At 36.0% G+C, this 12,305-nt stretch overlaps 1 protein-coding gene across 3 annotated transcripts in view; it reads right to left on the bottom strand.

The window, feature by feature from the left end:
* The window catches only part of BAZ1A (bromodomain adjacent to zinc finger domain 1A), a 60,897-nt gene that overhangs the window by 18,661 nt on the left and 29,931 nt on the right, over window positions 1–12,305 (bottom strand). For 2 of the 3 annotated variants that reach the window (XM_038179820.2, XM_072038490.1), the window contains exons 10-18: window positions 11,671–11,766; window positions 9,765–9,903; window positions 9,167–9,313; window positions 6,199–6,294; window positions 5,847–6,071; window positions 5,053–5,218; window positions 4,671–4,784; window positions 3,354–3,478; window positions 1,806–2,411 (exon numbers count right to left, since the gene is read on the bottom strand). In XM_038179820.2, coding sequence (XP_038035748.1) covers window positions 1,806–2,411; window positions 3,354–3,478; window positions 4,671–4,784; window positions 5,053–5,218; window positions 5,847–6,071; window positions 6,199–6,294; window positions 9,167–9,313; window positions 9,765–9,903; window positions 11,671–11,766 — 1,714 coding nt within the window. The remainder of the gene's footprint in view (window positions 1–1,805; window positions 2,412–3,353; window positions 3,479–4,670; window positions 4,785–5,052; window positions 5,219–5,846; window positions 6,072–6,198; window positions 6,295–9,166; window positions 9,314–9,764; window positions 9,904–11,670; window positions 11,767–12,305) is intronic. The other variant, XM_072038491.1, reaches the window with a different exon arrangement.

Genomic DNA, 12,305 nt, shown 5'->3' with positions numbered 1-12,305 from the left:
GGATACTAGCATATTCTGTCTGGATGTGAGAAACATCCTTTTTTGTTTAAACGAAGGAAATCAGAAGAGAAATGCCTTTTCTTGAGCAGAACTAATACAGCAGCAATTAGCTTGCAAATAATTGATACGGAAAAAGTAATTCCAGTGTCCGTTAACTTAATATTACTTAATTTTAATTAAGTAATAGGGTATATCCTGTTTCTTTGCCTGCTCTTGTGAGTGGGAGAATCACAGAACAGTTCTCAGTTACTTGAATCAGAGTCCTGCAAGTCATGTGAGTGAAGGAACCAAGGCAGCAGCTCAATTCCACTGTAGTAAAGCTCCCTTTAAAGGAAAGCTATATCTGCTTATTGTTTCTTACCGCATTAAAAAGGAAGCATTGGTATTAGGCCACTATGTTTTAATTTTCTTGCTTTACTACAGTGAAAAATTTGAGGTTCAAAGATTTTTAAATTAATCCTATTCTAAAAATTCTAGCACCAACAGAACTAAAAATTGTGATTTGGAAATCAAGTTGCATTGCGGACAGAGCAACACACAAAGATGCATATAAAGGATCTTCGTCTAGGAAAATAAGGAAAATCCCCCGAACACACACATGCACATGCATAATATAAAGTGAGAGATTTTCTCACCAAAATCCAGGGAAATAGCTGTAAGACCTCCAAACAAAGCTTAATTACTATGCAGAGTCAGTGCTGTGCTAGCTTCCACCAGAAGGGTAGATCTGTTATGGATTTATTAGTACCTGTACCCGAATTGTTAGCAGCATGCCCTGGCGTGTACAATCCAGCAAAAACAGAATACAGTTCTGCTGTAAATAACTCTCCCTTGCCCATGTAGAAATGACACAAAATCTTCACAGTAGTTTTGTTATCATACAAAACAAAATGCCATTTCTTGAACATTACCCCAGGGGGTTTACTTTTGGTAACATCCTCTACCCATCGCCATTCTACAAACAAACCAGATGCAAGCTTACATATGCAGGATTTTACCAGCAATTGAAGCCAATGCTTTGGGACAATAAATGGAAAAAATACTTGGCCAAGAGGAAAGAGAGGAAAAACAAACAACCAAACAAAACTTAGGTCCTAACTTTAGCATGGTTTTACACTTTTACTCTTTTAAACCCGTAAGAACAATACTGCTCTACATACACTTCCTCCCCCTGTAATGATCATTTGCCAAAGGAGAGGGAGAGAAAAAACAAAAAGCATCCCAACGCAGAATCCACAGCATTAATGTAAAGTTACACAACAACCAACACAGCTACACTTTTTCCTCCCCAAATGTTTTAGTATGACCCTGCAATAATGCTATCTTTCCCTTGTTCACAACACTCAGTCCAGCAAAGGCCTTTGAGTAATTTCAAGCATTGTTATGAAAGAACGTGTCCCATCTACTCAAAAATCCATGTGACAATAAATCAACTCCCTTTGTGAAGCTTCCTTCTCCAGCATCACCACATTGGAAATGAGGACATCAGATCAATACTATGACTTAACCGTTAACAGATATTTATCTCTATCCTTTAGTAATCTTTTCCCAAAGCTCAAATTGCTTCCTCATGATGAAAATATTGCTTTTTTAAGTATAAAATATCACAAAATTAGTTCTCAGTTAGAAAAAAAGACAAACCAAAACAAAAATACACCATGTTTTCCATAGAGCAAAATAACGCTTAAGTAGTAAGAATTGTTTTTAGGAATTAATTATAATTAAATGAGAGTTAGAAGTTCCTAGTATATAATATAGGAATTACAACTGTGGAAGCAAATTAAAATCAGGAACCTTTCCTTTACCTGGAATATGGAATTTTTCCACAGGAAAACTGCTTAGTTGTTCATATATTCTATTTTTCTCCTGTAAAAGAGTTTCTTTTAAGGCACTCTCCCTATGTCCTCGGGAATTGAGAGCCTCTAGAAGTTGGTCCAGTTGTTCCCGAGAACTGTAAAAGCACCAACGGTTTGGTTTATATACTGGCCTTGGCACCTCTACAACAACACTGGTGTGTGAATCTTGGTCAATATTGGAGGTAGATTCAGAGGATTTCAAAGACTCTCCAGTTTTACTGAATACCTGAGGTTCATTTGTGCAAGACTGTACACTATTCTGAAAGGAAGAGGTTCGAGGCAACAACATGTCTTCTGTGAGACCAGAATAGTCCTCTTCTATAAACAATCCAGGAACAGAGGGGAAAATCCAGTAGCGTCGGTACATACGGTCACGACCTAAGGGGGTAATATTTGTGCAGGCTGTTGCATTCTGAATCTTTTCTAGTAGTTCCTTCTCTTTCTTTTGTTGCTCCTGTTTTAAAGCTTCCTCGTCTTCAGCAGTAAGTGGTTCACTCTTTTCAGAAGTCTCTTCTTGTCTTGTAAATTCTTTATATCCATTTTGCCCTCTCCTTCCTAAAAGTTAAAAGAAAAAAGAGCGGTAGCAACATGCTTAGATTTATTTTAGCTAAAGAAATAATTTATAAGGGTTGGTTTAAGTCACCTCCCTTCACAACTATCTAAACTTACACTGTCAAGAACTATCAGCTTAGTCAGGAAATAACTCCAGCTTTAATAAAGAAAAAGAAGTGATTAACTGACTTCCCCAATAAAATAAGGGGAAATTACTGTACCTTCTCTCATTTACCAAGATTGAGATTTTTTAGTATTATAAAAAAACACAACTCTAAGAACTTAAAAGAATGCCATAAAACTATCTTATTACAATAAAATAAAACTCTAGCAATTGAATTCAAACTCTGTTTTGGACTGTATTTACCATACTCAAAATAATGAACTTAAATTCCCAGAAAACCTCAAGCAAAATCAGAAGTGTTCAAAAATTCATCCTCCTGTGATGAAACTTATGTCTAGTTACAAGCAGCAAGCTATGGCAATTACTGTACCAGAGCTGCTATTAACAGCTGCTTAGGAAGTCTGGGAATAAGTCTGATTTCATTCTTATACAAAAGGCACACTGCTTCATTAACAAAAGCAAACTAAATCCAATCACTCGTTGTAACGTGTTATTTTAGAAACCTGATGAAGATTTCTAACAAAAAGAATAAAAAACATTTTATTAGATGAGATTCCTTCAAAATCACTGAGGTACATTACTTGTAACTGTAATCGTCTGTCAGGCAAGTATACAACACAAGAAGCAGGAGAGGAAAAGAACATACAGCTGACAGCTAGATCTACATCAGGCCAGCTAAACTCAATGAATAGCCCACTATGATCATGGTCTTTTTTTTCTGTAAAAAGTTATGAAGACAGATGCTTACTGAAAGTTTAAACAAGAACTGCCCAGTTATGTGCATGTATTCACACAAACACACGCGTGCTTTATAGTATTACCTCTTCTTCCTTTTTTGTTTGGTCCCAGCTCTTCTTCATCTTCTGTCACTGTGTCTGCATCTTGCTCTTTACGTTCAGCTTCCTTGCTCTCTGCACTAGTATCAAGGTCTTCCCGTTCCTCCTCCCTGAGGCAATTACAAAAAATGTGACAGGCTGAGCAACCACATATTAAAAGCTGAATGGAATTAAAAAGAATACATGGTATAACATGGCATCTTCAACACAAACAGTATTTTCTCTCAGAAGTACTTAAGCTTGTCACAGACCTATAACGCTGCATATTTTCTTTAAAAAAAAAAAAAAAAACAACTGTCATAATATATTAAAAACACCATAAGAAACCCACTGAACTGAAACTGGGAAGTTCCATATTGAAGACTAAAACCAGAAATTCGGTATTCACTCTTGCATTTAAACACCACTACTATAATCGGCCTGTTTGGTGTTTTCCAAAGGTACTTCTACTAAGCCAAATTATGTTGTATTTTTAGTCATGAAAAATATATATATCCCCTCATCAAAATATACACTACTTTATATAGTGTTTGTTACACATTTTTCTCCCTAATCCAACAAATATGATCCAAAACCAACAAAATTACATGCAACCATTACAGGATAACATTTTGCACAAACACACACACCAATTATAGCTTCAGAAACAGCACAGATCTGTCTCTGGCCCTTGCTTACCTCTTGCAAGTAGATTTATTTAGCTAACTACCCTCCTCAAGTAGGTAGGGATACAGTGTACATTTTTTTTTCTGGAATCAAAACAGTTGGATACACACGAATTTTACCTCCTAAAATCATACAGTTTTAATAACAGAACAAAAACTTTGGTTCTATGGAAATCACATGGGATAGCACAGCATTATTTTTTTTTTAATGCTACTAAATTTGGTTTGTAAACTGTTATGTAAGGTCAATATTATTTAGTTCAGATCAGGCCAATTCTTCGAATTAAAAAACAAACTAGAATGGGTCTCTTATGAGGATATTCATAGTTATGAAACAGGTAAGACAAGTGGTGCAAAAAATACAGATTAGATTTTGGAAGTTCCTTTTATCAGTTGGTAAAGCTGTCAAGCTTTCAACAAAGTTATAAATATAATAAAAATTAATTTTAAAAATAAAATTGCTCTCATAAAATAATTCTAAAACACCAGGAAGAAAAAAAACACAAAGGGCTATATACTTTAATGAATATATAGCTTTATATATGAACAAGTCAATAAAACTAGATAGGCAAGATCTGGCCATGTAACTGAGAAGTGCTGTATTACAATGTACCACAGTAATACCACATTATCATACCCAACAGATACTTCTGTGGCAGGATTTTTTTGCTCTTCTTCCTTCAGCTTTTCTTGTTTCTCTTTCATTTTTAACTCTTGTTCTTTTAACCTTTCTTCTTTCCTCTTACGTATCCTAATAGTAAAAAAAAAAAAAAAAAAAAAAAAAAAAATCAGTTGCAATTAATCTAGTATCTGATCTGGCTACATCTTTTTCCTTTACAATATCATATAAAAATAACAGTAAAGTGGAAAAGCACAATCCTAAACACAACGAAGTTGTGCTCTCTAGGGTCTCAAGAAACCAGTATAAAATACAAACAGGTTTTTTTATATGCCTTTTGCAGCTGAAGATTAGTCTAATTTGTGTCAACAATGTTCAGCTTCCTGTATCTCAGTTCTACCTTGCTGCTGCCGCCTCTCGTTCTTTGCGATGCTGTTCTGCCTTTAATTCTCTGAACTCCTGTTTTGCCTGTCGTAATACATCAACAGAGTCCTCAATGAAATCTCGAGTGGAGACGAGCGTCAGAAGTTTCCCACAGAGGGCATGAAGGATCTTCATCTTTTCTCCTAATAAAATTCAGACCAACGTTTACATTTCATTATGAAACCAATAAGTAATCCTTACTCCTATACACTTCAGACAGAAGCATGTAAAAACACTCCCTCAAAAAAGCAAGTAGTCAGAAGTCAAACTATTGTAGTGTAATAGCTGCACTTGCAAAGAGGCTTCTCTTGAAATGGCAAAAAGATCTTTGCTCAGAAATGGAAATCTTAGCTTTTATTTTATCAACTTCTAGCATGGAAAAGAACTAAAATGCAATATTGCTTTCAAAGCAGAGATGAAAGGAACAGTAGATAACCATTTTTCTCCATTCACAAATAAACAAAACCCAAAATAGAATGGCAACAAAAAACATGGGACTGAATCAAATGCTCAGATGTTTCTCACATAGAGCCCCTTATGACAAGTAAAACTAACCTTTTTTTATAGGCTTATAAAAAGGTTCTCAGACATAATAAGATGCTACCTATATAATTTCTGATCTGGTGAGACCTACATGACCCCCAGAGATCCTTTCAGACCTAAAATACTCTATCACATAGTTAACTTTGACCACTATTGATCTTAAGTTACAAAAAATCCTGATCACTTGACAGGCAATCTAATCATCCCTAACATCTATTGTCTTATTACCTGGCAACAAGTCATATACTGAGGTACTTGAAAGTTTCTTCAAGAGACCAGGATTACTTAATCGCAGCTCCATGCAAGCATCATCAGTAGTATCAAACCCTCCTCGTTTCTGGTAGCGATATTTTGCATTGGCTGATGTTACATCGGCACCTGACGCTAGAATGTGAAGTCTGAGAATCTCAGAAAGAGTGCAGCTATCAAGATCCAAGTTTTTCAAATTGCAGCCTACAGTTGAGAAGAACGAACAGTTATTTTATATAGACATTTAAATGCATATACAAATACAAACGTGCTTTAAAATACAGAGTAAAACAAGAACAGTAACAAAACAAGAAGTGAAACCCACACATACCCTGATGTAACTGGGGCCATGCAGCTGCCAAAGTTGCAACTGCAGACAGTGCAGATTTTGTGGGGTCTGCATCTTCATCCAAAGCCTCTGTTAAATCTTTAAGGAAATAAACACTTTATTCTAGTGCAAGTTAAAACTTGTACTGTGGAAGGGAGGAAAGCAAGCCATTTTTTAAAGTTGCAGACAAAGCGAGAAGAGGCCCGATATTTACAAAAGCATGAATATATTCAAAAATCAATTCAACATCCAAATTAGAAGTAACGTATCTTTAAAGGCAACTAAAAACCCAACTAATAACTAAGGACATGCACCACATGCTACACACTATTCTCCCAGTAGTACGTATGTAAGCTGCTAAAGCAACCACAATGCACAAGACATGCACAATGGCAACATAAGAGGCAGTGAAGAAATGAAGCAGGAAACATATTTGAAAGCAAAAAAAAAGCAAAATGCAAACACACCTCCATTTTGTTCCTTCAAATGAACTGTTACTTCTTACCATTTAAGTTTTAGGAAAGACCATCCAAGCCAATTAGACATTTTGATGCTGGTTATCACCATTCATTGTATACTTTTAATATGCAACTTAGAGATAACCTCACTGTTCCGCACAAATATGATTACCAATACTTTAAAAACAAACAATATTTTGCCAAAAGAAGCAGCTGCAGTTAATAAGTAGCATCACATATTAGCAAACTGACAAGGAAAGCAGGGGGACTAGAAAGCAGAAACAGCAGAATTCCTGTCTTTTAGACAGAAGTTTCCTTTGCACTTACAGGTATTTCTCCAGAGGGCTGGCAGATTTGTTTGCAGCGTTATATGTTGTTTCAACAATTTTACTTTATTCAGTAACTGCCTAGTGAGTTGGACCTAAGTCACCAATTGAACAAAGAGCCACAAATCCAAACTAAGACTACATAAAAAGCAAGTCCACAACTGAGTCTTGAATGATGATTAATGTTGTTTGAAACCTGTTACCAAGGCATCGCAAAATTAATCTCTCCATTTCTCCCTTCCATCTTACCTATCTTGTAACAGTTTGAGAAAGTACTATACACCAAAACCCTGCACCCATGATATTTTCTGTCACAGAAGCACTGCCTGCACAGAATGTAAGTGAGCACACATTCATGCTGACTATCAACAATCTGGTTAGCCAGAACCACAGAGGAGAAAAAATCTTATTCTTTTACAGGAAAGAAGCTTCTAAACAGGAATTACAAAAATCGAAAGTTCAAATGTTTAAAGTGAAAGTAGGTAACAGAGTGCCCTGCCCACAACTTCGCCAAACTAGAAATGACGCTGCATGTTTTTGCAATTGCGAGCCCTATGTAGTAAAATCAAACAAGAATTACATTGGATTTTCTTCTACTCATTCCTGTGAACATGGAATTTCATCAACTACTCTAAAATTATCTCAATAAAATCTTCATTTATATTGCCCAACTCATGCTCCCAGTACTTAAGAGGTAAGTTTATATAATTACTATTGAATTTAGCGGTTATAGTGCAAATTTCTTAACTCTTCATTTAATCTGTAACCTTACTCAATTAACAAGAGCAGTCTCTCTTCCTGAATACAGCATCCATGTCTTACATAATGATATTTCATAGATTGGACATAAGTACAAAAGTATTGCACAGTTTTCAAGGGAGGAATTAAAGGAATCATCAAATCAGACAGAAAACGCTCTTATATTTCCACCTAACTCTAATGACATAGGACTAGAAGGAAGAATCGATCAGAGCTTCTCTTTAACTATACACCAAGTTTGACAGTCCATAAACACCAGACCTGGTGGACAACAGCAGTGTGGCAATAGCTGTTGTCCCTTTCCACCAAGCACTGCATGAAGCAGGAGAATTGGGAAAAGTCTGAGACCTCAGATTCAAAACACAGAAGGTACATGCAGCAGTAGCATTTTGCATTTTGAATATTTTGAGTTTTTTCCAGGCTTCCATTCTGGTGCTTCCTTCTACCTCCTCAATCATATTAACACATTGATAGACCATCATTTTTGAGATGTTTGATAGATGGATGAGCGTAATGAAGAGCTAGGATCAGTCCCTTGATCCACAGAAAGGCTTTAAATAGCTGAACTAAAACAAGCAAGGGAGAAGTGCCTTGCAAGGGCATAATCAGAAGACTAAGTCTGTGTTATTGACAAACCCTGGGAAAGCACCCTGGGTAGCATCAATAGAGTACAACGCTCTGCCGAATGAACCTTAGAGCATTCACAGACTACTGGCTGAATCACTGATCTGCCCCAACACTACACTGGAACAGCTTATTAAGGATGCAGACAAAACATTGTTTACTACATAAATTTGGAATAAATTCTGTGCTTCCTTCTGAGTAATGTTTATAGTATACTGAATGCTTGTAAAAACGTGTGCAACTTTGAGCCTTACCATGAAGCCTAAAGACAGCGACACTGGAAATCTACAAACCCAGTAAGCATTTCATCACTGTAACTTTACACTTGTATGTCCTGAAGGATGATGGATATTGAAATCTCCATTATACACCAAAAACTTCCCAGCACAACTAACTAGATACAGACATTTTTTTCCTAGGTAAAGACCTTTGAAAAGATTCAGGAAAATAACTCTTTCCTGACCCTCAGGAGAAACATCTAGCAGTGCTGAAGGAGGAACAGCAGGAAGACAAAGGTGAACGCAAGTTTCCTTCACCTCCAAAGCATAAGCAGTGCTGTTAAATGCTTATTATGCTTTACTGGATACAACTGAATGAGCTTGCTTTTTCTATATTTTCCCCAGCCCCCACCCTCTATGCCCAGTTCAGATCTTTAATTTCAGATAAGTGAAAAAACAAGACCATTTATATACAATATCCATGCATAATAAGATGAGGTTAAACAAGGAAACGACACAAATCATGCAGTTTGAAGTTAATTCAAGTGAAATTTCATTTTTTCAGGAGTAAAATTAAGGATCTGACCTTTGGTCTCAGCATCAGCTATTTGATCTTTGGCCACTTCCTCCTCCTCTTCGGCCATTGCCTGAAAGATGGCAGTCAGGAAGAAAAACAGCAATTCACATAGTGGGCCTTCAGTGTCATTTCCTACAAGAGCTTCCTCTAAAACTTCTGTGAATAAAGTTTAAGAAGCGTCACTTTTGCCACAAAGTTGGAAAACAATTACCTACTGAAGAATGTAAACATTTTTTTATTTTTCCTTCAGGTATGACAATCAAGTTACTTTTCCATAATTTACTGCAAATATTCCTAAGGCGATGCTGTCAGAAAGTGCTGACCGAACAAGGTTATTTTCTTAATATACAACTCCAAGAATGAAGTACCAGGAGACATTCGTAATGAGTGGATTAACAGCTTCTAATTTAAATTAATTTTCTATTTATAAACACTGCAGAAATTGACTATGAGGAGAAAAATTGATTGATACGCATGTGTAAACACGACTTTATTAAAGCTGCATGGACAGCTTTGTAGCAGTGGTGTTAAGGGTGCACCTAAAATGGTCAGTAGGAGAAAGGACACCACAGAATTGGGGCACTTGGCCACATAAATGACAACTTGCCTAAAGTCACTCCTTCAGGAAATTCATCTTGAAGATCAAAAAGTTCACCAAACGCATATAAAAACTCCAAAACCATCAGAGCATCACCAAAGATCTCAGGAGGAAGTCTTGTCTTCACTGGCATCGGAACAGGAAGTTCCTGCAATCCAAAGGGAACAACTTAATATTGTATCTGGTTCCTGAAGAATACACAGGGTGATTAAAAACACTCTGTGATTCTACGGAATATATCTGTTGGACTTTGTTTGCTTATATTTTACTGGAAATAGTTCTGCAAGACAACCTATTACCATGGTAACATCTGTTTAACACTTGTAACAAAAAACAGAACAGTATGCAACTTGGACATAAATCTTTTGTAGATACATAAGTTATTTAACTTCACAAACAAGTAATTTTTTTGTCATTGTTTAAAGGAACTCAAATCCACAAGTTAAGAACAGTGTGTGTAGAGATATTTCCTTTAAACTCATAATATTCCATAAAACTCTGACTTTAAAGGTTTATGGAATTGTCCAGACAAGCAAAAACAAACATTCTGAGAAACTACTCATCACTGCTTGCAAAGACAAGCTAACAAAAACCCACATACATATAAAACACACCCATATGATACTAGGATACACGAGGTCATGCCCAGTGACTGCATGTTCTGGTATTTGTCTTTTTGCCTTGGTAAGGCAGTTATGATACCTGAAGACATTTCAAAGAGAGTTGATAAAACTATGTAACAGGACCACTTAACAGACACTACCAAGAACTCACAGACAACAGTGTCTAACTCTTTGACCTTCAAGTTACTATCTTGATGCAACTTTTCAAGGTTTGTCTTCACGTAATGGTTCTCAGTAGACATAGTCAAACTACTTCCAGAAAGCATGACTCCTTTCTCAGAAGTGGTAGTTCACAAATACGAATGAGAATACGTGGTATGATGCTTTCGGAAGAACACACCAAGCATTTCATCTGTCTCCTGAGAAGGGTATTTTTTGAGAAGCAGTCTGTGGATAGAACTGTCTTATTGCTTCCTCAGCCAGGCTCATCTTTATATTCTCAGTTTTCACTTGAAACAGCAGCACTGTCTTGCACAGCTTCATCTCATTATGACAAACCCCTTCACTTTTTTTCAGTTTCTTCTTTTCTATACTCTAGCTAAGTTTTCATTCCTCTTCAAAGGCCTATTACAGCTCAAACTGCAAACATATTCAATGTTTCACATATTCACATATTCTTCCCAACACATGCTATCTTTTCAATTACTTTACTATTTTTCTACTATTACTTGTCCTCTTTGCTTCTATCACCTTTCCCTGTGCATCTCAAGCTCATCCTTGCATTTTTGACAATTTTGCCTCCTTTTGCTATCTCCTGCCAAAATTTATCATACAAAGTAAAAATTCATGATAAACATATAATAGCAGACAATCTTCTATTACGTAGATTCTATTACGTAGAACCACACTACTCTTGTTTAGAACATTACCTTCAGGAAGTAAGTTCTTTTTATTTTCTATAGGTTTCCAGTATTATCCAGAAAGATTCATTAAACAAGCATCTCTCTAGATATGTACTACAGGTAGTAATGAACTAACATCCTTTGTCTTTTCCATCCAGAAGTGTGGTTTCTTCATTACATAGATCTTGTAAGTAACTCAGGCTTACTCTAGGCGAACTCATGTTGCATAATTTTAAGCAAAAAAGTCTTAGAAATATATCTGTTCCACAATAAGACTAAGAACAGCCTATTAAGTTTTTCTGGAGTGCAAAAATGCAGATACACACCATCCTTGTAGCATCACCATTGGGAAACATGACCACAGCTGATATACATCTACCTCTGTTTAAAAGAATCTGGCATGGAGACCCTAAGAAGTATGAGTTTGAGCTATTCCAAATTCAATCATACCTTAAGATCATCACACTCCATATCCTCTCTAGGCTTACTCCACTGTTTAAGGTATTCCACATATCTTCTTTTTTCTTCACGCAGCTTCTCTCTCTCCTGAAAAAACAGTCAGAACTGTATTGAAGATACAGTTTGATCGCCCTACTACAATTTCTAAAACTATGCCATTTACTGTTTCCATCACACTGAAAAATAAAATCAAACCATATTTCATTAGAATAATCGTATCACTTATGTTGTATAAGATTGTTTTGAATTGTTTTAAGTGTTTAAATTGTTGCAAATTGTTTTAAAGTGAACTTCAGTAATGCTTTGCTAGATTAGACTTTTTTTCATGTGTTTGATATTGAAAGGAGGCCCACTGAAGGAAAAAAAAAACATCTGAAATAAGAGTATTCATGAATGTTGCCCAAAAAAGACCATCAAAATATATATTGATGTGGCTGTGGCAGAATATAGTGGCATAAACAATTTATTCACGTTCAAAGTGACAGAAACTTATTTAGCAATTTGAATCCAGAGAGAAACCATGAGGAAATCCACATCTAATACGCTGTGAATCTGACACAGTATGACGTCTCTAAACTGACGACAACCATCAAATCAAATGCTATTATGCAAAATTGAAAAAAAAT

The sequence above is a fragment of the Anas platyrhynchos genome, chromosome 5, assembly GCF_047663525.1.
Source record: "Anas platyrhynchos isolate ZD024472 breed Pekin duck chromosome 5, IASCAAS_PekinDuck_T2T, whole genome shotgun sequence".
NCBI classification, from domain to species: domain Eukaryota; kingdom Metazoa; phylum Chordata; class Aves; order Anseriformes; family Anatidae; genus Anas; species Anas platyrhynchos.
This window is presented reverse-complemented; position numbering and strand designations above follow the sequence as displayed.